Source organism: Hakea prostrata, chromosome 10 (genome assembly GCF_041222555.1).
Source record: "Hakea prostrata isolate BN-2017 chromosome 10, UWA_Hpros_2, whole genome shotgun sequence".
NCBI classification, from domain to species: Eukaryota; Viridiplantae; Streptophyta; class Magnoliopsida; order Proteales; family Proteaceae; genus Hakea; species Hakea prostrata.
Window position 1 is genome coordinate 4,174,707 of NC_142609.1, and position 27,936 is coordinate 4,202,642.

Below are 27,936 nucleotides of genomic sequence, written 5' to 3' on the forward strand. Positions count from 1 at the left end.
GTAGCTAAGGTTTGATCAGACTAGTTTACGTGCACTTAGGCTACTATGTGTCTACGTCCTCATAGGTTAGCTTTTCACATATAATTTAAGTCATTGACCTAATAGTTAAGAGATGCCCATTGAAGTTTGGTTGAGATAATCTTTTTTCTTTTTTTATTTGAGGTCCATCCGAGCCAGCTTACACGCACCTTAACTACATCCTTAGGGGAGCTTTTTACAATAAATATAACTGCAGCTTTGTCCTTTAACCTCTAGGGGATTCAAACTTTAACCTCCTACGTGAATGTGTTGGTCTTTTGCCAACTGAGTCACCCTTCTGAGATAATCTTGAGTTGAGGGAAGTTTATAAATTGAACTTTGACTTTAAATAAAGGTTGTGACAAGCCTAGCACCGTCTTCTTCTTCTTTGAGTCTTAACTATACACCATTGGCTAGCATAAGGGGGATTAGGGGTGTAAGTTTGGTCTGATGGCCCTCACTCGCCCTAAGCCAAATAGGGTTTGGATTTAAGATTTTGGCTCTGAGAGTGGGTCATAACCAAAATATTCTGGCCCTAGCTTGGACCAAGGGTGGGCCTAGGATTATTCTTTGGCACGTCGAGCCTGTCTTGACCTATTCCTGATTTTTTGCCTGACATTGGCCCTGATTTTGGCTCTGATTCTTGCCCTAATTTTGTCCCTAATGTTTGCCTTAATTTTATCCCTGGTGCTTAATCTCAACAAATTAGGAAAATGAACAAGAATAGGGCCAACTAGGGACACAACCAATTATAGGGCCAATCAAGATTAGTGCCAAGTAATCAAGGCCAGAGTCAGGGCTAGGGACAGGGCCAGAGATAGGGCAATTAGGGCAATCAGGACTAGGGCTAGGGATAGGGCCAAAGACAGGGCCAATCAGAGCGGAAATAGGCTTAGATTATAAAATATAGAACTGAGCTTGTGATTGCAAAAGCCTGACCCAACCCGACGCTGTTGCAACTCTAAGAGGAATAACTATTCTATATAAAGAGAGTTTCATTTGGAGTCCCTTGGAGATTTAAACTCTTGACTTGATATTATGAGACGTTAGTCTTTATCAACTGAACCAGCCCTTATAATTATATTTATCTTTTTCTTTGTTATATTTACGAAACAAATACATTTTTTTCTTATTGAATACTATTCCATTTACAACTTATTGGTGCAATCATTTATACTACGTGCTCTTACACCCCCTTCCCTTTTTTTCGTTTTACATTTAAGTGTAATTTTACTATTATCACAAACTGAAACACATGTCTACATGTAATGCCTTTTTTATTTTTACTTCTCAATATGATATTTTGTTTTCATATATTAAATTTTATACTACTAAGTTAGCATTAAAGATCTAATTTTTTCTAGAAAACATGCAACCCACCCCCTCCTACTAGTCATATGGAAAAGAGGAAAAATGAGTATGGCTTATAAATTCGTTAGTTGATAATAAAAAATTGATTCTATCCTCTGATCTATTGGGATCATATTTAAGGTAAGTTTGTTGATCAAAAAGGATGGTTGGTAATCAAACTTAATATTTGTTACACTAGTCAATTACACCTTAAATTATAATTAAAAATTATAAGTAGCTATGAGGGAACTCACCCACCAATAAAATTTCAACTCAATACAAACTGGTTGATGACCAATATGAAGTTTTGGCATATTAATGAGACAAGAGGAAAGATACCAAGATTGATGATCTCTATTTATGAAATTTGTCAAAGTGTTTTTATGTGACACATTAGGTGAGCAGCTAGCCTAAAATTTTAACAAAGAATGTGGACAACCCCATGGGGTTGCTTATTTTATGTTACATGAAGGTGGGTTCATTGTTTCAAAATCTCCTCCAATTTCACGAGTGGGATTTGCTCCATCCTACTAAAATTGTGAGATGATGGTTATGTTAATGACGCCTTCAAAATTTTTAGTTGAATAGTAGTTTATTATTTTTGTTATTGTTCAAAACAATTTAGAAGTTGATTTTGGGTTATTCTTGTCGAATTATTAGTGATCTAATTAGTTTGAATATGGATCCTTTATCCATTTATGAAGAAGAAAATTTTCAATCTACATGGTTGGATAGTTGGATACTTAACATGTGTATAACCAAATAACAAAACCCTCTTTTTAGCAAAGGAGAGAGAGAAGATATGACTTCCCACATTTTTTAAATTTTCTTAAAACAAAGGATTTTGTTTTATGATTGGACGTGTGTCACCCAACTATGTGGATTATAATTTTTCCTCTCTATAGGGATAGAAGATCTAGATTCAACCATTTCAAGAAAATCTCTAGCAAAGTAGGTTTACTTGATGCGGTGAATTAGAATTGAACAATATTATCATTGAATCGGATCGCTTGCAGCTCAAGGTCGTGATAATATATTGAAGACGTGTGGTATCATCTTTGATGCTTTACAATTGCATTGAGATCATTGAATCTTTAGCTCGATTGATTCAGCTGGATGGGAAACTGTTATATTTTGACCCGAATTCTTGTATCCGATTTGAAAGATCGACCCGTATCGACATATTTTAGTGGATGACCTGAATGACCAGTTTTGGCCCAAGCTTTCAAGGTACAGTACGACCCAACCTGATGGGTCAACCTGTTTATCCGAATGGAATCTATATATACGTATCTTATATTTGCCTACCACATTATTGAAAGATTTGTTTTTTATTATAATTTCATAGTGTTTGTTCTAATAGATACCGATAATTTGGTTAAATACCACACTATGACTTTTAACACTTGTGTGATGTGGATGTCATTGCTTGTATTGCTTATTTCAGACCATAAATATATATATATATATATATTTTTTTTTGGGGTAAACAGCCATAAATTTTCTTTCTACTAAAAAAAATGAAAACTTTATGTTTAAAAAGTCTCTTCCAAATTCACTAGGCCCAGCCACTAAAAAGTTCAGAAGCACACTGAGGCTTGGAGCAAATAAAAAAGACATGGCAAAATCCATACCAAGGTGGCCTACCTCACTACCTAAAGCCCAGATTTAGTAAATGGGCCAAAATTGGTTTTGCTTTATAGCGAGACAAAGGATCCACAGGAATTAAGGTGTGTATGGTAACGTTCTTAAAAGTGTTTTTGGCGTTCTTCTGTTTTTAAGCACGGACGGTCAGAAAAGTGGTCCGGATAACGCCTTTTGTAGAACATAAAAAAGATGTTTTTACTAAAGAACATAAATCGAGAGTGATAAAATTGGCCCGGATTAAACCCTTGTAACGAGTTAATAGTGTCCTGAAATATTTTTAGAAGCGATTTATCAAATTTTTTTTTTTTTTTTGGTTTAAAGGGACTATATTAAGCCGGAGGATGGGATATTAATATGTCTCAGCGAGAGTCGAACCCATGTCCTCTTCACTAAAAAATGTTGGTTTCAACCGCTAGAACAGTTTTGCGTTGGCTCAATTTTTCAATGGAGGACAATCAGCACTAAAATATTAAAAAATAATTTTACATAAGAACAACGGAAATGTTGCCAAACGCATAGTAACATTCCTAATCCCGCGCTCTCCAATTTTGCCTTACAGCGAGAGAGAGAGAAAGAGAAAGCAGGGAAAAGAAGAATGGACCAACAACAGCAGCACTGGACGATGAGTGCACAACCTCAACCTCATCATCAAGCGACATGGACTGCTGCTTCTCAACCCTATCACCAACCTACCTCCCTCGAAGAGATCAGAACCCTTTGGATCGGTGATTTACAGTTCTGGGTCGATGAGAGCTACATTCATAGCTGCTTCGCGCACACTGGAGAGGTTATCTCTCTCTCTCTCTCTCAACTCCAAGTGCTTACGAGTTCTGTTTGTTTTAGGGTTTCCTGTAATAGGGACTCTGACGTTTTGCTATGCTATAATTTGATAAACTTATCTGCTGGTCTCAGTTATTTTATGTCGTTTGATTGTTTACTAGGGATTTCGAATTTCAATTCTAAAGGGAAATTTTCAGCGCCACTCCCTTACCCTCTAATATTAATGCCACCCATGAGTTTGTTACTCTCTAATATTAATGCTACCCCTAGAGTTATTCAATTTATTAAATAGACCATTACTAACACCATTAGTCTTAATTAGTTTTTACTTATCCATTTTCAATATTACTCCTGCTCCGCATCCTAGGTTTAAACACACTATTCACGATGTGTATCTCCCAAACTTTGTGAGGATTTATGATTACAAGAGGATATAGTCATAGACGGTAGAGGGAGATGAAAGATGAGTCAAGCTTGGGTTTTTTGTTTGAGGTTATTCTTGTCTTTTTGAAATATTTAACTTGCTTGCATCATCACTTAACTGTGATTATCCTAATGGCAGGGGGTGTCTTGGGTATATTTTTACTTTATAGCGGGTATGATTGATAAATTGGATAACTTGGGGGTGACATTAATTTTGGGGGTAACTCAAGGGATGGCGCTGATAATTCCGCATTTCTAAATGCTTTTGTGCCACTTGGGCAGGTGATTTCTTCTTGTTTCTGAATTTACATAACCTGCATTGACTATAGAAATAAATGGTGTGACATTTTCCCAAGAAGATGTCAATGTATAGAAGACGGTGTATATATCATGCCAGTAGTTCTAAGGTTAAAATTTTCTCCAATTGCACTTGGTTTGTCTGAGGAGAAGTTGATGAGGTGGATGACATATTAAACTGATCAAATGCCCATACAGACATAGCATTAGTTTAAATATCCTGATTTTGGAATGGAGATAAAACACAACAACAAAGAGTTATGTTCATGATCGTGGGAGACAAGGTGAAAATGTAGCTCATTAATAACGGAAAGCAAAACGGAAAGCAAAATGATGATTAGAGTGTGAAGAAGAAATTGGAGGTCCACCAACTAGGTATTGCATTGCAACCTACCATTTTCTTGTCCAACTACACAATGCATATCATGCAGAATGATTGTCTGGATTGTTCCCTATGCTGACTGTGATAGTTTATTCTGTTCCTATTGGGCTATGAAAAATAGTTCAAGACCTGTCTACTACAAACCTCAAGATTTAGTAAAAGTGTTTAGAATACATATTACATAGAGACCAAACCCAAGTACAGTGAATTGTATGTAGTCATTGAGTCATTGACACCTTACCATCCTAGTCTTACACATCTCGACTCCCAAGTCCAGGAATACAATACTTTGAGCTTGTAATTGCCTATTAAGGAGGTTGAGGTTTTTGAGCTATTTGAGACTTCACTGAGATTCTCAAAATATTTGAAATTTGGGTCGATTTATTCAAAACTATGCAATTTTTGTGTCTCATATGTCATCTTGTCTCGAGATGGTCAAGGTTACAGAGATATTGTGGAGTTTTTGCGCTATGATGATAAAATTAAATATAAGTTAAGCCAGGGAAAACATGGGGAAACTGGATAAAAACATCAGAGCTGAACTGGATCTTTGTCACTATATTGCAGGAGGTCTGGCTGCTCAAATGAGTAGGAAAAAAAACAAGGTGAAAGAAATATTATTTGCTTAAAGGAGGTAAAAACAGTTTAATTGCATTAGGAGCAACTGGCTTTGAGATATTGTCTCTACTAGGTTATATTTTCGATCTTTTTACTTTTTCATTTCTGGGTATGACTTGCTCCTATATGGCTGATGAACTGATTTCACACTTTCAAAACGTAGTAAAGTGGTTTGCTCCCTTCCTTAGGTAATTTCAGTAAAAGTTATCCGCAACAAGATCACCGGTCAACCTGAAGGTTATGGGTTTGTAGAGTTTGTTTCCCATGCTGCAGCGGAAAAGATTCTACAAACATACAACGGGACGCAAATGCCTGGAACTGAACAAACTTTTAGGTTGAATTGGGCTTCTTTTGGGATTGGAGAAAGGCGCCCTGAAGCTGGACCTGAGCATTCCATCTTTGTGGGGGATTTAGCACCAGATGTCACAGATTATTTGTTGCAAGAGACCTTTCGAGTGCAATATCCATCAGTTAGGGGTGCCAAAGTCGTTACTGATCCGAATACTGGCCGTTCAAAGGGCTATGGATTTGTTAAGTTTTCTGATGAGACAGAAAGAAACCGAGCAATGACTGAAATGAATGGGGTATACTGTTCAACCAGGCCAATGCGTATCAGTGCAGCAACACCAAAGAAAACCACTGGTTTTCAGCAGCAATATCCAACAGCCAAAGGTATTTTTCTTTTCTATTTATGTCTGGAGCAAGTAATTACTTTTTGTGGACTCAAAATTAATGATTTATTTGTTTTCAACCTGTTTTGGGGTCTAATAATTTTATGACTGTTGTTTATGTGTGGTGAAGGTGTGTTTGAGTGTGTCTGTTGGTGTGGGAGTGTGTCTGTTGGTGTGGGAGTATGGCTGTTTGTGGGAGTGGTCCTTTCTTTGTGTGTGTGTGTATTGGCAACTTTCTAGATTCAGTATTCCTATTGTATCTTGCATGGTAAACAATTCGAGGGAAACTCAAGTTTCGACCGGGTGAAAATGGGAAACTTAGGTGGAAACTTGGGAAATTTCGAGGAAACCGAGGACTTTTCCATACAAGTTTCGACAGGTTTTAGACAGTATTTTGGGGTGGGCTTCTGTATTTAAGCTAATTAGAATACAAAGAACACATTGGTTGTATTTTGCTAAAAAAAATCAATGTAGATATGTCATTCAATGTACATAACTTCAATGTAGAGTTGTCCGAAAAGTACATTATAAACTTAACTAATTAAGCACATAACATTCAATATATAATTTCTAACTTTAAAATAGTTGATAATAAAAGGAAAATACAACTTAGTGCTAAGAGGAGTGCCAAGAGTGGATTCATCCTGTGAGCTAAGTAGTACTATGCCCATGACATTTTATGCCTACGGTTGTTAAGGTAATCGACAACTGTAACTTTATGAGTATGGTCATCAACATGCTTAAGATAACCAGCTTGAGGGAATACGCACTTTGGATAGGGAAGTCCTGATGGAGGGGGTCTTTGTCGTGGTATTTGGGGAAATATGAAATAAACAAAAAAATTGAAAATTTGGGAAAGCTACAAAATTTACAGGAAAAAGCCCCAAGTTTCCACCAAATTTCCCAAGTTTCTCACGAAGTTTCCCAAGTTTCTCACAAAATTTGGGAATTTTTTTCTTCTCATAAACCAGCTGGTCCAATTGGGTTGAACCAAGTTTCGACAAGTTTCGACAGTTTCGATCGAAACTGAGGATTTTTTTCGGTTCTCATGAGTTTCGTTGCCGAAATTTCGCACATTTCGATCGAATTTTGTACCATGGTATCTTGTATAGTTGTATGTAGGCTACTATTGACTATTTTAACAAATAATGGTACTTGAATGAATTTGTCCACCCGGTGATGAGCCTGAACGGGAATTACTTTGCAGATAGAATTCAAAATGAGCATTTGTACAGTCTTATTTTGGATTGAATCATGAAATATTGATGCAAGAGTGCTTCGATGGGCCGGCTCAAACCTGTTTTAGAACAAGGTCCAATTGAATTTTGGGCTTGGTAGAATGTTTAGTTATTAGTTATTTATATTTAGAGCAAATTGCACAGGCACCCCAAAATGGAGGCTTTAAAGCATTGACACCCCACTTTATGTTTAAAAAACAAAGACACCCAATTCATTAAACATGGTAGTCCATTCTTGTTATTGAAACCATTAGTCCATTGTTTATTTTTCTTAAATTCTAAAAATGCCCTTACTAAAAATTGAAAGAAAAAAATGTACCAAATTTATTCTCTGTCCCTACTCGACTATGAGGCTTCACCCTCTCCACCTTCGGCTCCGGCAACGCCAACGATTTGGTTGTTAGCCACCAAGTGAATTTAATGGGATATTTCATCTCACTTGGATTTAGTTAGTCGAACTGAAACGATAAACTATTGATCAATCCCTGTCATACAATTCAGTCCCTGGATTTATTTCCCAATCATAAAATGAAGTCTTTCACATTGTCAAACTTGTTTATCTCTGCACAGCAAGAACTTTTGAAATACAAAATCTCGATTTTTATGCCTAGATTGATGTTGGAGGGACCAAGAACTCAGAGAAAGTTCAATGAAAGGTCTCGCCTTTCTCTTACTTCTGCCACGCTCTGATTATGTTTCCATCATCTTCTGTAGCGTTAGATATTATAAACGCAACCCATCCCATGAATGACGGGCAGACCTTAGTTTCATCAGGCTAGAGCTTCGTGTTAGGCTTCTTCTCTCCTGCAAATACTATGCTGTGTTCCAGGGAGTATTTTGTCGGGACCTTTCCGTGGTTGGAAATTTGCTTTCGCAGGTTGGGTTCAATTGTCCAATAACAGTAAAGTATGAAGCATTAAGCTGCTGAAATGCGTTTCTGAACTCTAAAGTTGGTAACGGAGGTGGGAATATGGGATTAAAGCTCTCTCAATTATCATCCATGTCTCCTTGTACGAAGAAAAAAAATGGAGAATTGAAATGAAAAAGAAACAGAACAGAAAAAGATCCGGGAAATTTTGTCAGATTCATGCCTGCAGTTTCAATACTTGGGGTTTCAGTGTCGATTTCTATGTTCTCCTCCTTAGAATGAGAGATAGACAGAGATTTAATCGGTGGCAAACAACCAAATCATTGGCGTTGCCAGAGCTGAAGGTGGAGAGGGTGAAGCTGCAGAGTCGAGTGGGGAGAGAGAATAAATTTGGTCCATTTTTTTTTTAGGTTTTGGTAAGGACATTTTTGGAATTTAAGAAAAATAAACAGTGGACTAATGGTTTCAACAACAGAATGGACTACCATGTTTAATGAATTGGGTGTTTGTGTTTTTCAAACATAAAGTGGGGTGTCAGTGCTTTAAAGCCTCCATTTTGGGGTGTCAGTGCAATTTGCTCTTATATTTAAGATTGGGACTTTTGCTTTAATCTTTTACTTGGAATGGCTACTTAGCAGCAGAGTCATGGTAGAGTCATAGGAAAATTTGTATAGAGTCTTATCTACTCTTGAAATACAAGTTATATCCATCATTGAAAGCAGATTAAAAGAATGTATTGAATATTTGGTTGAGTGCCTGGTGGCCTATGTTTGCGAATTCTTCCCCGCGCTTTTCCCCCACGCAATCGTTTATCTCCTTCTATCCCGCGTATTATGTTTCTTGACAACACTTGCAGCCTACATAACCGAATCCCTTTCTTCGACCTCTGTTATTTGTTTCTCCAAATCTAGGATAACATTCCTTCCTCATTGGGCAATTAAGTCCTGGGTCTCTCCTTTGTGCAGAGGTTGTCAGGGGATTTGATAGAACCTCTCACTCCCCTGCAGCCCTCCTCAAAGTTGATCTCCACAAGGCTTTCGACTCTATCCGCTGGGACTTTATTAGTGTTGTTCTCTCCGCAATGGATTTTCCTCCTTGCTTCATCCATTGGATCGAGGTTTGCATCTCTACTCCTTACTTCTCCGTTCTAACTAATGGCACTCCGGCAGGATTTTTCCCCTCTCGTATCGGTATTTGCCAAGGCTGCCCCCTCTCTCCCTTCCTTTTCTCTTGTTGCTTGGAGGTGTTCTCCCCGATCCTCCAAGCCAAGACGGATCAGCTCCTAATTTCTCCCATACCTAAATGCAAAGCCCTTAATCTCACCCATCTCGCTTTTGCTAATGATCTCATGATATTTGCTAAAGTTGACCATAGATCCATCTCCTCCATCATCATCTTTGCCCTATCCTTCTTTGAATCCATCTCTGGTCTTAGGGTCAATCTTGTTAAATCTGCCCCCTCTCTCTCTTCCTTTTCTCTCTTGCTCTGGAGGTGTTCTCCTGAATCCTCCAAGCCAAGACGGATCAGCTCCTAATTTCTCCCATACCTAAATGCAAAGCCCTTAATCTCACCCATCTCGCTTTTGCTGATGATCTCATGATATTTGCTAAAGCTGACCATAGATCCATCTCCTCCATCATCTCTGCCCTATCCTTCTTTGAATCCATCTCTGGTCTTAGGGTCAATCTTAATAAATCTACCCCCTTCCTTTCTGGAGTGTCTTAGCCTCTTCGATCAAATCTCTTGAATCTTTCAGGTTTCAAGCCTGGCTCCTTCCCTGTGGTCTACCTTGGTCTCCCGCTTATTCTAGGAAGGCTCTCTCGCCATCACTGCTCTCCCATGTTAGATCATATCTGTAAGAGTCTCCAACTCTAGAAAAGCCAGCTTCTATCCTTCGCTGGTAGGGTGGAGCTCATTCGGTTTGTGCTCCAATCCTCCTACCTTTATTGGTGTGGTTTTTTCCCGATCCCCAAGGCTATATCGTCTGTGCTTTTCTTTGGAAGGGCCAATAATCAGTATGATTTCTCCGGCCCATCAGTTGGTCCAACATTTGTCGGCCCAAACCTGAAGGGGGCCTTGGAATTCGTCGAATCCAAGAAGTCAATTCCGCAGCTTTACTCAAACTCATTTGGAAAATTGTCACCAATCATGATTCCATTTGGGTTAAATGGGTCTACTCTTATCTTCTCAAATCTGACTCCTTTTGGTCTGTCCCTATCCCTCCTAATCCTTCCTGGACATGGAGGAAGCTGCTTCTCCTGAGGCATCATGCTCTCCCTCTGCCATTTCCATTCAGACCTCCATTGGTTCCTCCACTTCATTCTGGCTAGATCTGTGGCATCCGTTGGGTATCCTTACCAATCTTTTCACTCCCCGCTCTATTTATGATACCCGCATTCCCAAATCTACCCGCCTCTCGCATTTCATCTCTAATGGTTCCTGGGTCCCTTCTCCTCATCATAGTCTCATGCAAGTCTGGAACTCTCTTCCCCCTATCCTCTCCCTCCCCCAAGATAGAGTTATTTGGCTCCCCTCCACTTCCAAAATATACACTACTCCCTTTGCTTGGAACCTTTTCCGTTCTCCCTCCCCTCCCCCCATTTGCCCCCCTTGGTTTGGTTCAAAGGTCATATCCCCCGTCATTCTCTTACCCTTTGTAGAGCCCTAAACACTGCCCTCCCAACTCAGTCTTTTCTTGTTTCCCGCCATATCCCTGTCAACACAAATTGCATTCTTTGCTGGAATAGCACTGAGGTGCATTCTTTGCTGGAATAGCACTGAGGACATCGAGCATCTGTTCTTTTCTTGCCCCTTCTCTAGTGCTCTTTGGAGAAAAGCCCTTAATTTCATCTGGCCCCACTCTCGTCGTTCTTTTGGGTTTGCCCGGGACTGGTCTTGGGTTTTGAGTAATGTTTCGGGTACCTCTATATGTGACCGAATTGGCAGGCTTGTCTTTGGTGCTTCAGTCCATCATCTATGGTGGGAGCAAAATCTCCGGCGCTGGACTTCTAAATCCCGCTCTATAGATACTATTTGGAATGCTATTTACTTTGATGTATCCTCTAAAATCTCAGCTAGTCCCTCCCCCCCGGTAGTTGACTCCCCAAGGAACAGACTCATTATTGTTGCCCGGGGGCTCAACTCCCAAATCCATTCTCCTCCTTGATCCTTGTCCATAGGATCCTTCTTTGTATTTGTTTTTCGTCTTTAATTGATTATTTATTCATCCAAAAAAAAAAGTCCTGGGTCTCAAAGCCCCGATGCTTCTTTCTCTATTGGAACGTCTAACTAGTATAAGAACTTACATCTGTTCTACCACCTTGATTCAGAATATGGCAGGCCAGTCTGGCTTGTTTGAGTTCTGTTCTTGCTGGAATATCATCTGGATTTCAAAGGGCTGGGGCAGAAAGTTATGTCCATCGGTATGGGCTTCATCAGACAATTCTTAGAGGAGATATGCCAGTGGAAGGTTTGAGATCTTTTCTCAATGTTGATTTCTAGACGTTGAAGGTAACCTCGTTATATCTTCATTTCCATCGTTAGTTTAGATTGTTTGTTCACCATTTCACACACCTTCCATGTTGCTGGGAAGAACCAAGAATTTCAAAATATGATAGTAAAAGAAATAAAAGCCTTTCTCCTAATACGATTCCAAGCTATAATTAACTGAGGTGTTCTATAGATGGTTTTAGACTTCATTGAAATCAGCCTTGAATTCTCTAGAAAGCAAAATGCCCCAACTGGTTGATCGTACTGTTCCCTATGGCAGTCTGGCTGCCTTGTTGAACGTGTATTTTATTCAACATCTATGACAAATAAAAACCATGATGTGCAGAAACAAATTACATTAATTGAGTTTGATTTTTAATAATTCGAGTACAAATGTGTTTTAGGTGGTAAATGGTATCAGCAATTTAACCTTTCTATAGGATGTTCGGTTCTTTCTTTTGTTTTCGAATTCAGGATCCAAATGTGGAAGGGCACAACTCTCCCACAAGAAAACAGTGAATTTTTTTTGAGTTTTTTTACTGGTGGCTCCCTTAAGTGGTGGTGAAAGTGAAACTTAAGGCACCACCCTTGTGTGCCAAATATTACTGGTGGCTCACACTTAACAAAGTGATTCAGACTCTATTAGCTAATTCAAAATTTGAAAATCAAATGACCAAAATGCCCTTTAGTAGGTTGTTATGACCAAATTACCTCCATCCTTGTCACTCACCCATCTCCTTCCTTCACATCGCTTGCCGGAAATCACCCACCACTACTGGAAACCACCACACCTACTCCCCCTGCCGGCCACCACCGCCCCCATCTTCCCACCTCCCCCTGCTGGAAATCACCCACCCAAAATCCTAAACAGAGAAACGATTTCTCCCAATATACTCAACGGTATGATTTCTGGATGAGGGAACAAAGCTGGAGACATGTTCGTAACTGTTCAGCAACAGGTCATGAGCCTGAACCAATTTAACTGGAAGGGTACGCTTTGAATTAAATGCCATAAATGATTCATTGCCAATTTTTTCTTCAATTCACTGTGGAGTGTGGATGGTAAACTTGAATAACAGGACGAATCATATTTGTCAAAATTGATCGGGAAACCCTAGAATAAGCGTCTTTAATCTGAAAATGTAATGGTTCAACTTCAAAAACCCTAAAATATCCGGAAGCTAAAATCGTGATCGAGTGATCCAATCCCGATTATTGACACAGAGGATCTGTCTGAATATATTTCTGGAGCTGAAAACAGTAACTGCGATTAAAGCAGTGCATAGTAATCACTGACCATCTAACTTCCAGCCCATGATTGATTGCAGGTACCCAGTAGATGTTCAGTATATCTTTTCCCATCTGAGTATGATTATTATCAGAAGATTAAAAACTGGATAACTTAGTCTATAAAATTGTTATTTAGGGAACACACTGTGTATTGTCACTCTGATACAATGGAACTCCTTCAGTTTCTTCAAACTCAAGAGGTGGTGGTCAACACTGAGTTAGTAAGAAATAAGATTGTTTCAGTACTTGAGTTAAAATAATAAAGAACCAAGAAATAAGAACAAGTGACGCTTCCAACTTTTGGTTGTTTCAGGAAATTGAGAAGAAGGAAGAGGCACCATATCCACTTCTAACTGAAGCTCTTTTTCCTAAAAGAAGATGGTTCCATGGATCAAAATGAGATTCCAAAGAGTAATTGATACGAAAAGTAGGGTTTTAGGGGCTGTTAGAAGCTTATTTTAGCTAAAATCAGCCTGTCTGTCACAGTCAAGGGAGGCGCAGGTAAGCCTCCCTACAGAAATTATATCTAGGGCATAAAAGTTTGATGTGTTCTGGGATTCGATTGGGAAACTGAGGATCCTATTGTGAAGACTAAGGGGAACAGGGGTAGGTAGATTGGAACCCTAGAAATGGGTACTGAAAGAAATTCCAGAAGGAACAAAACAGAGATTCATTGAGTCTGGCAACAACCAGCATTTCCGGCCTGGGGGGGGGGGAAGGTGGGGGCGATAGTGGCTGGCAGGGGGAGGGGGTGTGGTGGTTTCCGGCGATGGTGGGTGATTTCCGGCAAGCAATGTGAAGGAAGGAGATGGGTGAAGGGGGAATTCCTTCACTCACCTAAGGGAGTGTGAGTGATAGTGATGAGGGTAATTCGGTCATAACACCTTACATAAGGGCATTTTGGTCATTTGATTTTCAAATTTTGAATTAGTTGACAGAATCTTATTCACTTTGTTAAGTGTGAGCCACTATTAACAAAAAGGTGAGCCACCAGTAATATTTGTCACTTAAGGGAGGTGCCTTCAGTTTCACCCCACTTAAGGAGCCACCAGCAAAAAGCTCAAAGTTTTAACTGGGAAAGATTAGGCCTCTTGTCAAACTAATATTTTCAGGTTAAATTTGAGCTTTACCATGCTTGCCAGAGCAAGCAGTTGGAATTTAGTTGTATCTCCTGATGAAATAAAATGTTCGTGTATATACTTTCATTTAGAGCATTTCATTGACATGCTATTGGATTGTCATTTATTTGTATCATATTGCTGGTTGGCCTAATTGCTATATTATTTTCATTCTCAAGTGCTTGATCAGTACTATTTTCTTCAATGAACTTATTATAATCCTATTATTGTTCCTTTGGCAGCCTACACCGCACCAGCCTACGCCACACCAGCTTTGCAGGCGTTCCCAGCAGACAGTGATATGAATAACACTACTGTGAGCCAAATATGTGCATTTTAAGGCATTTTATGTCTGTTTTCAGTGTAGCTGCTCCTTTTTCTCTGACTATATCTGTCTATTGCAGATATATGTAGGTAGCTTAGATCCCAATGTCACAGAGGAAGAGTTACGGCAAATTTTTGCTCAGTTTGGGGAGCTTGTCTATGTTAAGATTCCATTGAGTAAAGGATGCGGTTTTGTTCAATTTGGAGCTCGGTATGCTGTAGTGAAATGAAATTTGTAATCTAATTAAGTTCCATATTTATCTTAAGAGGTTTAAAATGATTGATAAAAATGCGGTGCTCTTTTTTCATGTTTTTTATGATTTTCTCATAGCTTGCTGTTTGGTGGCTGTTTAGTTAGATTAACTTCTTGATTCTGGAGCTTATTTGTGATGGAAACATGGAAGTCTTACCTTTTCTTTTACATGATTTCTACTCAATTAGTGTATACTGTAACTCCTATAGAAAATTTCCCCCCAAATATATGAGATCGTCTATAGAAAAAATGTTTTTCTGTTATTTGACACTTTCCATTCATGTAGGGCATCTGCTGAGGAAGCAATACAGAGATTGCATGGAACCATGATTGGTCAACAGATAGTTCGCCTTTCATGGGGTAAAAGCCCAACAACTAAACCGGTGGGTCCATATCATGATAATGCTGTTATTTGTAAGATCCTTGCGATGGAGTGTCTGAGTGTCAAACATTTTTTTGGGGGTGGGGTGTTGCATGGGTGGGGTATTCTTTTTAAAGCGATGAATACTGGAAAGAAATGATATTTATACTGGGACAGATTCAAGGTGTCTCTTGATAGATCTTATTCCAATCATATTGTAGGACCAACCTGGTGCGTGGGGCGCACAACCGGACCCAAGTCAATGGAACAGTGCTTATTATGGTTATGGACAAACTTATGATGCCTATGCTTATGGAGCTGCTCAAGATCCATCTTTATATTCTTATGGTGCATATGCCGGATATGGCCAATACCCACAACAGGCAAGAAATCTGACCTTCTCCATGGATTGAGACTAACAATGATAATTAGCATGATCACAGTTTATAATATTTCTCTTCTGGAGTATTTAAAAATGTGCAAATGATGCCATTACTGGTTCCACCCCCCCCCCCCCTTTTTCTAGTGCAGATTTTATTATTGTTTAACATGCCTGTCTATCACTAGATATGTATTGTCATATGTGATGCTTCAATACTGATTCATTAAAAAAAAAAGGTCATCTAAACCATTGCCTGCATAAATATTGAGTGTTCAATTTTCATTTATTCATTCTTGTCTATTTGTTGGATAATGATATGCCCTTTAGAGGATGCCACATGTAGGAGAGCGAGGGTTACCATAACTAACTGCTGGTTGGTGGGTTATAAAAGTGGGGTGGGGGAGATGTGAAGAGAGGTACCGAATCTTTGATGTAAACCCAGGTTTAGGGTTAATCTTCTAGGATCTTCTAGAATAGAACCGACACTCAACTAGGGTTTATGGAGGCTTTGGCTAAGGGTATAGGGGTTAGAAGGCTGCTGGGATTGTGATTTTGGCTCTGAAATTTAATAGGAATTCAAACTCAGATTTGGAAATTCCAGTCCTTGGTCAACTGGGGCTCAGATAGGGTTAGGGTTTTGGGAATGGATTTCTGCTGGGAGGGGGAAAGGGATAGGGTTGCTGGTTCTAATATCCAGAACTGTTTTCTATAGATGTTCTTCAACCAGAACCAGATCTGATAATTAGAACTTGAGAAATATCAGACTCTGAATTTCTGGAAATTCTGCAACTTTCAAGGAAGAGGATGAAGTGCAGAAATTCTGAAAACCAGAATTTAGGGCAGCTTTGGAGATTCTAGAGTTAGGACTAGGTTAGGGGACCTACTGTGGTTCTAATTAGGGTAAAAGGAGTGCAAAAGGGGCTGGGGATCAGTGAGTCCTAATGGAGTTAGGACTGGAAATCATGGGAAGGAGAGGGGAAAGGGGCTATGGTGGCTACAGTTTGGGGTGGGGAATGGCCGCAACTTACTTGAGTGCTTTGAAGTTGAATGCTTGACTGTCTGTAGGCTTTGTTAATGCTGGTACACTGTGGGTTGATGAAGAAGCGAACAGAATTATCAAATTGGGGAAGATAAGCTTTCTACTCAGCCACAGGGTCCTAAAGGGATCCGTATGACCTCCCAAGTCGAAATTCACTCAATCAGTCAATTCATTAATCCACAACTGAGGTTTAGAATATTGAACTAGGCTATTTATGGCCTCTACAACTGGCTTGGACTCAAATAAGGAAATTTGGTTGCTAAGCAACCTACACTTACTAGACTAGTGCTCTTTCTTAATTTAAAACACCCAAAAAAATAGGACTCCCTATTAGAAAATAACTCTTTCCTAATTTAGAGCAACTCAAAGACTCTTATTAAATAGAAACTTTAAAAAAAAGAAAAAGAAGGAAACACTTAATCACTAAGACTCCAATTTAGAAAATAATACCAAAATAAAAAACCAGAAATAATTCTGAACTAATCCTACTAAATAGACTCGATCCAAGTGGTGAAAATGACCATTTAGCCCCCTTGTTTGGGATGGGCTTGGGCCCCTTCTAGGCTCTTTTGGGGCTGCTTGGGGGCTGGATACATGAATCTTTATGGGCATTTTGGGCAGCCTGTGGTTGAGGGGGCTGCAATGTTTCTGTAGGGAGTAACTGACACCATTGTAACTAGATTATCTTGCTTATTTTCTTATCGAAGTAGTCATGCTTATTATTCCAATAATTGAACTTAATAGTTCTCGTATTTGATTAGCAGGTGCCTATTTGAGTAGTTGGGTTTTTCCCCTAACAAGGCCCTCAAACCATGGGTGCATTAAGGTTTGAATGATCTGCTCTCACACGAGTTAATGAAGGCTTTGAAGGAGCCCCCTAGACTGAACACTCAACTCCCTCTGATTGAGATGGCTGTAGGAGAAGTACCCATTCTACAAAGGGGTGCTACCATGTTGATGCAGACAGGCACACTTCACCGTTGACTTCAAATCTTCAAGAAAAAAGAAGAATAGAGTGAAAAATAGAGTTTGGTCAAGTTTTGCTTGGCCTTGGTTTCCTACTCTCTTGTGCAGGGAGGTGGTCCTTTATGGGTTTATCCATTCTTGTTTTCTTCTTTTAGATTTGCTTTGTAGCTTGGAGCCTTCTGTTCTCTCAAAATTTTCTGGTTTCACCTCCTTTTTCAAGCTTAGAGGTTGAAAATGATACTTTCTTGACCCCCATGATTATATTTCGTTATTCTATGTCCTCACTTTCTTAGTAATATCCTTTCCCTTTATCCCTAATTCCCTTTATTTCCTCACTTTCTCTTAGTTTTCTTTGTGTCCAAAGCCCGTTTATATATCAGGTGATCCCTTGAAGAATCTGGTTTTTTGAGTGCCCCTCCCCCATACTAAGAATAGTTATGTTTTTGCCACATCGTTGGATCATATCATTTGGTAGCAGTCGCAAGTTCTCCATATCCTAGGCAATAGTGAGGTTTCTAACAGCTTACTTCCTATAAAGATCAAAATAAGATTGCTATTGCTAATCTTACAAATCGTGTTGATAGCCTCAGCATGGCCATCACTTCCTTATAGACTATTATGGCCCATCTAATGTCACACCACCACAACCGCTGTTACATTTCATAGCACCACCTTTTGGACTGGCTGACCTTTTGACCATGCTCCATATGGAGCTGAAAGAGGAGCCTAATTTGATGTTCTTGATTTCTATTAGGTTCACAGTTTCTTGGAGATTTTCATATGGCACAAATTGACTGGGGCCAGAAAGATTCCATTTGTGGAGATTAAACTAAAAGCCACAATTCAACTTCAGTATATCAACGTTAGCAACAGAATCAAACTTAAGGCATTTGGTTAGTTACTATGTGGACTGGGATGAGCAAAGCCATGAATCAGAAATTCCTGTTGCTCGATTTCAAGTAGCACATGCATCTTAAGCTCACGCAGCGAAGCAGTGCTGCACTAGTGTCTAGTCGACTGCATATGATAGACATTGTATAAGTGGTGTATCAGGTACAAGTGAGTATTGAGAGATTCCTAACATGGTTTTTGAACTCTGGGATCACATTTTATCTTGTTCCCTCTTAGTAATTGAAAATGTGACCATTGTGCAGTTAAAATTGTTATTAAAGAGATGTTGGCCCCATTCCATTATCTTTCCAGAGATCCACAGTCCAGTTGAGTATCACCAACCATTTGAGTGGTTTATTTAGTTCGTTATGATTTTAAAGTTTGGCACAGGAGGAGCAGAGTCTCTCTCTTCTTCTTCTTCTTTTTTTGAAAACAGAAGTTTATTTAAATTTTAAACCCCTAGGGAAGGAACAACCTAAATTGTCTAGAAGAATGGACCAACAAACAAGGGATGGGGGAAAAACAAGGAGCAGGGTGTCTGTTGAAAAAAATAAGATAAGCTTGAAAGTTGAAACGTTAGTAGATTATTATAAATAGTAATTAACAGGCATGCTTTGACAATTTTGGGGATGCAGGTTTGCCGTACTTTTTTACTCTGATCCTTCTCTTTTTTCTTTGGTGAGGGTTTATTCTGATTCTTGATGTCACAGAACTTTGTTCAAAAATTCTCTTTCTCCTGCTAGCCCAAACAACTGATCTGCTACATGAGTCAATTTAAGGGAAATCTTGATATTTCATTCCAAGTGTTTGTCTGGAGGATGGTGGAAATATTTCATCTTGTCAGTGTAGCAGACCTCATTTACTTGGGATAAGTCTTGTGTTGTTGTTGTTGTTGTATGCTGCTTACTATACTTTTGTTACTTCTATTTTTGGTTTACTATATTTCTCCACTTATGTATGAAGAGTCAGAGTCAAAATGATATTCTATCAATTATCTATTGTGACCAATGCAAAAGATCCTGGTTCTTTAGAGTCAGTTACCAATATTTTTTGAGCATCTTAGATTTTCGGCTTTGCTGGAGTTCCTATTTTCATTACGATGATATGTTGAAAACTTGAAGCTTAAGGGTAAGAGTTTGGTTCTCGAATTTGTAATCGGACTGTTTTAATAGACCAGACATCAAAATGAAAATCTTCTTCTTTGGTTGCATATTTCAGGCGGACGGTGTTCAAGAAATGTCAGCTATGGCAGGTGCTGTCCCAGCCTTGGAACAGAGGGAGGAACTGTATGACCCCTTGGCTACACCAGCCGTTGATAAGTTAGTTTGCACTCTTCAAATGTCTTATCAGTTCATTGAACAGAGCATGACATGGATTATTTTGTTCTTTGTTCATTCATGTTTGTGTTTTTTGCTAGGTTAAATGCATCTTACCTAGCAATTCATGGAAGAGCAATGGTGGGACGACCTTTATGGCTACGAACTTCGGAACTTTCACAGCAGGCGTAACTTCTTGGTGTTGTACATTACTAATATTTGTTCAGACCTTTTGGTGCTTAACAAGTTTCTAAGAGGCAAATCTGGTGTACCAAAGGAAAATCCAAGATGAGGGGAGATAAGCCCATGTTAGTTCTGTAATCAGATTTTAATTCTTCACTGGAAGGTTTAAACATTAGAAAACAGTAGATTGTCTTGATTTGGAGCCAATTTTTCTATAAATTTGAATAGATTTTCCTTGATTAACAATGTATCCCATCTCGGTTTTAGTGGAGCACTCACATACATCCTGAGCTGTTTTTCACCCCGCTGTATGGTGAAGCATCTTCAGACATTCAAAGTATCCTTCTCGGTTTAATCAGATTAAGGCTGTGTTTGGCTTTGTGGAGATGGATAGAAATGAAACAGAAAAAGAAAAAGAAATTGTCATGGTAGTCACTTGGGAAAACCACTTTATTGTACCGATTTCCTATACTGATTAATAGAATTTGAGAATTCTGTCTGCACCTAGCATAGCAAGCCAAGAGGTTCCTACTTCTGCTTTATGGTGGAATGTGGGGAAAAAGAGAATTGTTGACAATAAGAGAAGGGGACATAATGTTAGAAGTTTCTTATGCTAACCATCTGGTCTACAAGGATGGTTTTTCCTTCCAAATTCCATACAGTGAAAGGTGGAAAAGAATTATGAAAAAGAAGTCATCTGCATTAATCCATGTTTCAAGTTGCTGGTTCTTTCTTCTGACCCAAGAGTACTACAATCTGTCTTGGTGTCTTATTCATTTCATCTTATATTCTTTCTTTTTTTCTTGGTGGATTTCATCTGAAATTCTGGTGTTTACACCATTGCAGAATGCAAGTGATTTATAGAAAAGAACTCAAATTTCTGCCATGAGAGCAGTGAAAGTTATTCAAGCTCAACAAAGAATTCTAGACCTCTATTGATTAGTTGATGACAACAACAAATGTATTTTCCGTCGAAACTTCTTGTAGATTGTTACGCTCATAAACCTTCTCAAGAAGTAGGTGATTTTGGTCCTGATAGAAATGTATGAAACCTCCTATTTATCTCTACAAAACTGCAACCAGGTATCTTCTTCAACTCTCTTTCTTTCATCAACGATCTCATCCTTGCTACATCATCCCATCTGCCAGCTTCTGCATAGATGTTTGCCATAAGTACATAGTATGTAATAGTCTGAGGGTCTAATTGGAACAGACGCACAGCAACACGCTCAGCTAGCTCAAGATTCCAATGGATTCTGCAAGCACCAAGCAAGGCCCCCCAAACACCAACATCTGGTTCCACTGGCATTATCTTGATGAATTCATAAGCCTCCATTAGCCGACCAGCTCGTCCAAGAAGATCAACAATACATGCGCAATGCTCTATACCAGGCACTAGAGAGTAGTCTCTGATCATGGTTTCAAAATACATTCTCCCTTCTTCGACAAGACCAGAATGCTTACAAGCAGTCAATACAGCAGTGAAAGTGAATGCATTGGGTTTTACCCCTTCCTCTTGCATTTTTTGGAAGTGCTCCAATGCATATGGTCCATGCCCATGAGTTGCACAAGCCCCAATCATGGCAGTCCAAGATACAACACTTCTGTGTGGCAATTTCTCGAAAACTTGTTTGGCTAAATCTATGCTTCCGCATTTGGCATACATATCTATAAGTGCATTTGCTATTGAAGCATTAGTTTCAAGTCCTTTTCTAGAAACAAGTTCATGTACCCATCTTCCTCTGTTCAATGCTCCCAAACTAGCACATGCGGAAATCACACTGACCAATGTGATGTAATCAAATTCCAATTTCTCCTTTTGCATCCTCCTGAAGAGCTTAATCGCATCCGCACCAGCATCACTTTGTTCGTATGCAGCTATCATGGCATTCCATGATACCAAGTTCCGGGTCTCCATCTGATCAAACAATGACCGAGCTATTTTGACATTTCTACACTTACCATATAAGGCAATCAAAGAATTCACCAATGAAATATCAGAATCCACACCTAATTTAATCCCATAAGCGTGAATCAATTTTCCTAAATTCAAGCTTTCAGACCCTGCACAAGCAGGAAGAATACTCACAAGGGTAACTGCATTGGATTGAATCCCTGAAGCAACCATTCTCCTGAAAACAGACAGGCCTTCGTTATAAAAACCATTTTGTACATAACCTGCAATCATGGCAGTCCAAGAAACTATATTCCTCTCAGCCATTTTGTCAAAAATCAACTCCGCATTCAGGGTCTCCCCGCTTTGAGAGTACATAGTAACCAAGGAGCTCTGAACAAACACATCCAGATCAAAACCATTTTTTATAATATTGCAGTGCACTTCTTTTCCATCCTTGAGAGCAGAGAGAACAGCACAAGATCGAATCACAAAGGGGAAAGTGTAGTGATCAGGCAAGAACCCAGATGAATGCATATCTTTATAAACAAACAAAGCTTCCTCACATGGACCCAAATCAGTATAACCCCTGATCAGGGTATTCCACATGAAAACGTCTCTCTCAGACACTCCATCGAACAGTTTACGAGCATAAGCCATGGAAGGTCCCAAACTGGAAGCCAGGGTAATAAGTTTTGTGACAATAAGTTTGTTTTCGAAGTACCCATCTGCTAGAATACGAGCGTGAATTCTCTTGAGGTCTGTAAGAGAAGAACAAGAGTTCAAAAGAGAGTTGTAAGAGAGGGAATGGTAGTTAGAACGGAAGAAAGATGATGAAGATTGGACAGAAAACACGTATTCAAATCTTTTCAGAAAGTTCATCAACATCGATCAACCAAGATTCGCATGTCAGCTCTATAATATGTTGTCCTCTGCTGATGGTCTTCCTTCCTACTACAACCACAGTTAATGGGTCATCCATTCCATTCACATCTCTGAACTGGACCTTATAAATCAGGCGACGATAGAATCGTTGTCTACAGGTGAGCTGGAGAAAAATAAATTAAAAAGATTCTACTCTCACCAAACAATTCGATCAAGCAGAAAGAGAACCTGCCAATAGCTTTGATTTGGGATTCAGATGGAGACGAGATTGTTTTTTCTTTGGTTCAAAGGTGGTTTTTATATATGGGGATGGGATATTACATATGCCGCCGGTAGGAGTTGAACCCATGACATCTCCATTGAGAAGCAGGTTTCTAACCATCTTACTACTCCTCCATTGGCGAGACGAGATTGTTTTGTTTCAAAGTTTCTAACACGAAGCAGTGATCCCTGGATTCGGAGGTAGTTTTAAGTTCGCGATCAATCGGGTTTATAGTCTATACGCAATTCCCTCTTACATGACGAGTTCGTCACAAATTTATCACAGTTACGAATCTCGACTGTTGATCCAAATTGAAGAAGGATCAAGGCTATCTAAACTTACCTCATTAAATAACTAACAACAGGAGTTGGCCAATGGTGGGTTAGTAAACCGGTTAAAGGCCCAACCTCCTACGGGGAGGTCTTGGATTCGCATCCCTTCGGCGGCATTAATTATATCGCAATAAATCCTACAACTGCAATCCCTTTCATCTTTTTCTGTCAAGGTTTCCCTTTTAGCAAACAGTTTTTCCGTGAGGTTTTTAGGGTCGAGGGATGGGACATTTCGGGTGGAGGCTCTTTCATGCTTATTCTTATTTTCGTGTTTTAGTTTGAAACGATAGGTTCAATAACAAAAATATTTGTTCTATTGTGAGAGGGGTATTTTGGTCCGTTGAAAAAATATATCATCGCTGAATTAAAATTTTACTTTTATGTAGTAGTATGATAGTATGATATATAATAGCTATCCACAAAGGAGTAGTCAAGATGCAGATTAGGAGTCTAGATCCTCTCCACCCATCCTCCCACTCTCACAATGGGTCGGGTACACCAGGCCCATCTATTAGGGTGGAAGGATGGGAGGACAAGCAGTTGGGTGAAGAGGATTTGCACCCAACTATACGCTAGCCTAGTTGAACTTCAGTCTCCCAGTGGAGAGGTCATGGGTTCGACTCTTGTGGACGACAAAACTCTCTCTGAGGATGTAATCAAGGGGCACATAAGATGGCCCGAATGAACATAATAATAATAATAATAAAAAAAAAAACCTGTGCTAGTATTGATAATAGTTTCTTGAATTATTTTATTATCGTTTCTGAAGTCGCAGTAGCTAATTGCGATTAATTAATCGCAATTCCCAACAGCAACTAACTAAAAAAAGTCATTTCTGGAAAATGACAATAACATGAACAATAACATGAAGAAAAAGAAAATCCCAATAACAGTAGCATGAGAATCAGAGAAGTTCTTTGCTATGCCCTAAACCATCTCCACCACCTTCTTCTTCTTCACCGGATAATCTGCAGCCAGAAACAGATGCAGGGGTTCCTTGCTCTTGTCCAGGAAATAAAGAGACACGACCATAATCACAGAAGTAGCAAGCATGGGTATTGGCCCAAAAGTCCAAGCCAACAAGGCCAAAGCTACGTAGAGAAACCTCAACCCAGCCTGCCAGAAATTATTCCCCCTTAACACCAATCTCTGCACATAGTCCACCGGCACATCCTTATTTGGCATGCTTATTAAGGAGTTCGCCTGAAGTAAGTACCTCGTAGATTGAACGAAAGCCCCAAAGGCGATCATGAAAGCTAAGAGCGTGCTTACATTTTTCAGGGCAATGGTAGCAGTAGTTGTGTTTCCGATTATAAACACAACATTGACATCGCTTGTGGAGGAACTTCCAACCCATATTCCTATGAAAGAGCACAGTGAAAGGCAGAAAGAAGCCAAGTAGGTTGCAGTAGATATACTATTTGTTAACACTGTTAGAGCTAGGCTTACATAAGTCAAATCACCCTGCAAATCAGATATGAATCATATGTTAGGATCGAATCATAGGAACTATCACACAAAGAAAGGAGAAAGGAAAAGAAAGAAGAAAGGAGATGGGCAGAAGTAAATAACTTAACCTGCATCATTCTTTCCACCCAAGCCATCCAATTTCGGTTCTCATAGCCGATGGCTGTTGTTATAGGATACTTTAGAATTCGGTAGAGGAGGTAGAGATGGTAGCCGAATATAATAAAGAGCCCTGCAGGGACCAAGATCAGGTCCAGGTCTTGAGCTTGAAGCGCCATGAATTACCTTGAAGAGAACTCTTGTCTTCTCTCTGTTATCTCTGCTGCATTAGGAATTCTGGAGAGATGAGATTGGTGATGGTTCAGCTGTTCATCTATAAATCCCAGTTGCAAGTTTGAATTCATTAGTTGTAGCTTATCTTTTTCTGGGTTATTTTAATGAAAATTCTTTTTCAAGTCCTAATCATGAGCCACTTTGCGTTAGAGTAGAGAAAATTCAATGCTTGAACATACGTAATGGGTTGGTCATGGTTGCTTGAGCTATAAAATAAAAGAAGTGATGTTTGAAATTAGTAGTAAAATAAATCACGTACCCTCACGTAACTGGATTCTCTTAACATGATATCACCATTATTTTTTTTTTACCTCTCCTTATTGGAAGAATCCTTGTCGCTCCTCTAGTTGATTGGTCTGGTCTTCTTGATCGACAAGGAATCTCAAGCTGTCAACTTCAATATTTTCCTTCAAAAATCTAATAAATTGAGGTAAAAGATTCTTTTTGTGATACCATTTAAAAAATTATAAAGGTAGAGAAGAATATAGAAAGGGCAATTATTGTCATTTCCCCTAGAGACAATATTATAATAAAGAATACTGTAATGTAGCAAGTTCAAGATGTAAAAAATCATTATGCTGAAACATGTAATTGCAGTAAGAAAACAAGCATAAGAGAAAACTTATGCTTCATCAACACAAGCATTCTAGGAGCTAGAGCGGTCATAACATTACTTATCAAAAAGTTTGACCTCCGAGCCATTTTGATGAGCTTCTGAACACAGGGTGAGCTACATAAACCACATAAATTTATCAATCAAAAGAAGACGACGAAGTAAAATTAATAGTAAGAAAATAAAATAAAACATGGTTCAATCCTTACCCTACAAAAAAATGAATCTGGCTGGTTGGCTAGTTTCATGATTTCATAATCACCCATGTTTCCATATCATGTGAGTCGCCATTTTCCACGAGTTTCTGCAACATATGTTTTCCATACTCATTGTTCATGACATCAACAATGTCAGAGCACGGTATTGTTGTGCATATATGTTTAGCAACCAAAAGACTAGGATTGGTTAGGACCCCTTTTAAGTACTTAGATCCTTCTGGACACTTGACAAGCTCAACAATCTGAATGGAACTTAGTTCACGAAGTAAGTTGAGATCATTATTTCTATGTTTTGAATATTGTCTTTCCAGGGAACCGACAAAACAACAATCTCAGGTGGAGGAAATCCAAATTCAGCTTCTTACAAAACTTATTGCTCCACCCACTACATCCAAAGTCCTCTGCCTCCACTATTAGAAACCACTCCTAGAAGTTATAGATTCCAAAACCACATCCACCACCTAGAGTCCCAAAATCCAAACCAATTTGATGAGCACTATGGCGGATTATCTGATTTAGGTAGGTTTCTTTTGTTAAGCTATAACCAAGGAAGAAGACTTTATTGCTTTTTGTATATGTTCATGATTACAAGATCTGAATTTATAGTAAGAAGAATCTACCTAAAACATAATTTAAATCTGACAAGAATGTTAGAAAGAATAGGACTCAACAACCCACGACTCCAACCTAACTAACAATTCTACAATTCCTCCTTATTTACCTCAACTTTACTTACCAACTCACTTGGCCAACACTCCCCCTTAAGTGGGTGAGACGATGTCTTCGATACCCAGCTTGCATAGAGAGTCTAGAATGCTTTACTTGATACAACTTTGGTAACTATGACTACCACTTGGTCTTTAGATTTGATGAAAGGAAATGTGATTACCTTAGATTCAGATTTCTCCTTGATGAAGCCTATCCACTTCAACATGCTTTGTTCGATTGTGCTAAACTAGATTTTGTGATATATCAATTGCAGCTTTGTTATCACAAAACAATTTCATCTCAAAATGAGGTGAAAAACTGATCGAGCTCTACCATCAATCTTCAAAGCCATAATAGTTCGCACACGCCTTTGGCTAACCCTCGAAATTCAGCCTCTACACTAGACAAAGCCACAACATTTTGTTTCTTGCTTCTCCAGGTAACCAAGTTTCCTCCAACAAATGTAAAATATCCTGCAGTAGACCTTCTATCTGAGATGGCACCCACCAGTTTGTATCAGTGTACCCTTCTACTTCAAGATGATCATTTTTTGCAAAAATAAGGCTCTTCCTAGAGCTGATTTCAAATATCTCAGAATTCAGACCACGACATTCATGTGTTCCTCACTGGGAGCATGCATAAATTGGATTACTACACTCACAACATAAGAAATGTCAAGACATGTGTGTGACAAGTAGATTAAACGTCCTACCAACTATTGATACTTATCTTTATTTACTGACACCTGATCTGGGTACTCACCAAGCTTATGGTTTTGAACCATAAGAGTATCTACTGGCTTGTAGTCCAAAATCCCAACTTCAGCAAGTAGGTCGAGAACATACTTCCACTGCGATAAGAAAATACCTCTCTTTGATCTATCCACTTCAATTTCAAGAAAATATTTTAGTCTTCCAAGATTCTTCATCTCAAATTCCTTTGCTAACCTGCCCTCTAGATTTGAAATTTCTTTGAGATCATCCCCGTGATGATCATATCATCAATTTATATTATTAAAGTAGTTGTTTTTCTCCCCCTTTGTCTAAGAAACAAAGTGTGGTTAGAATTGTTTTGAGTGTAACCATACTTTTTCATTGCAGAACTAAATCTCCCAAACCAAGCTCGTGGTGACTACTTCAGACCATAAAACGAACGATCAAGTCTACATACCACATTCAGGTGGTCTTTGCATCCATACCCAGGTGGAACCTTCATGTGAATTTCTTCTTCTAAGTCACCATGAAGAAATGCATTTTTCACATCAAATTGATGTAAAAGGCCATTTAAGTTGACCGCAAATGACATTAAAACCCTCACCGT

At 39.0% G+C, this 27,936-nt stretch overlaps 2 protein-coding genes and 1 pseudogene across 2 annotated transcripts; 1 reads left to right on the forward strand and 2 right to left on the reverse strand.

Moving 5' to 3' along the window:
- The first annotated feature begins 3,524 nt into the window (after positions 1 to 3,524).
- On the forward strand, positions 3,525 to 20,084 carry LOC149001584 (polyadenylate-binding protein RBP47B'-like). The gene is made up of 8 exons (XM_089136513.1): positions 3,525 to 3,802; positions 5,704 to 6,187; positions 14,432 to 14,505; positions 14,594 to 14,724; positions 15,053 to 15,149; positions 15,349 to 15,510; positions 19,624 to 19,724; positions 19,823 to 20,084. The coding sequence occupies exons 1-8, from the start codon at positions 3,611 to 3,613 to the stop codon at positions 19,911 to 19,913; spliced, it is 1,332 nt and encodes a 443-aa protein (XP_088992639.1). The 5' UTR covers positions 3,525 to 3,610; the 3' UTR covers positions 19,914 to 20,084.
- Positions 20,085 to 20,913: 829 nt separating this feature from the next.
- On the reverse strand, positions 20,914 to 22,686 carry LOC149001585 (pentatricopeptide repeat-containing protein At3g12770 pseudogene; annotated as a pseudogene).
- Positions 22,687 to 23,991: 1,305 nt separating this feature from the next.
- Positions 23,992 to 25,103, reverse strand: LOC149001586 (uncharacterized). Its single transcript, XM_089137840.1, has 2 exons — positions 24,855 to 25,103; positions 23,992 to 24,741 (listed from the first exon to the last, which is right to left on the reverse strand). Exons 1-2 carry the CDS (start codon positions 25,020 to 25,022, stop codon positions 24,205 to 24,207), a joined length of 705 nt encoding a protein of 234 aa, XP_088993966.1. The 5' UTR covers positions 25,023 to 25,103; the 3' UTR covers positions 23,992 to 24,204.
- Positions 25,104 to 27,936: the final 2,833 nt, after the last annotated feature.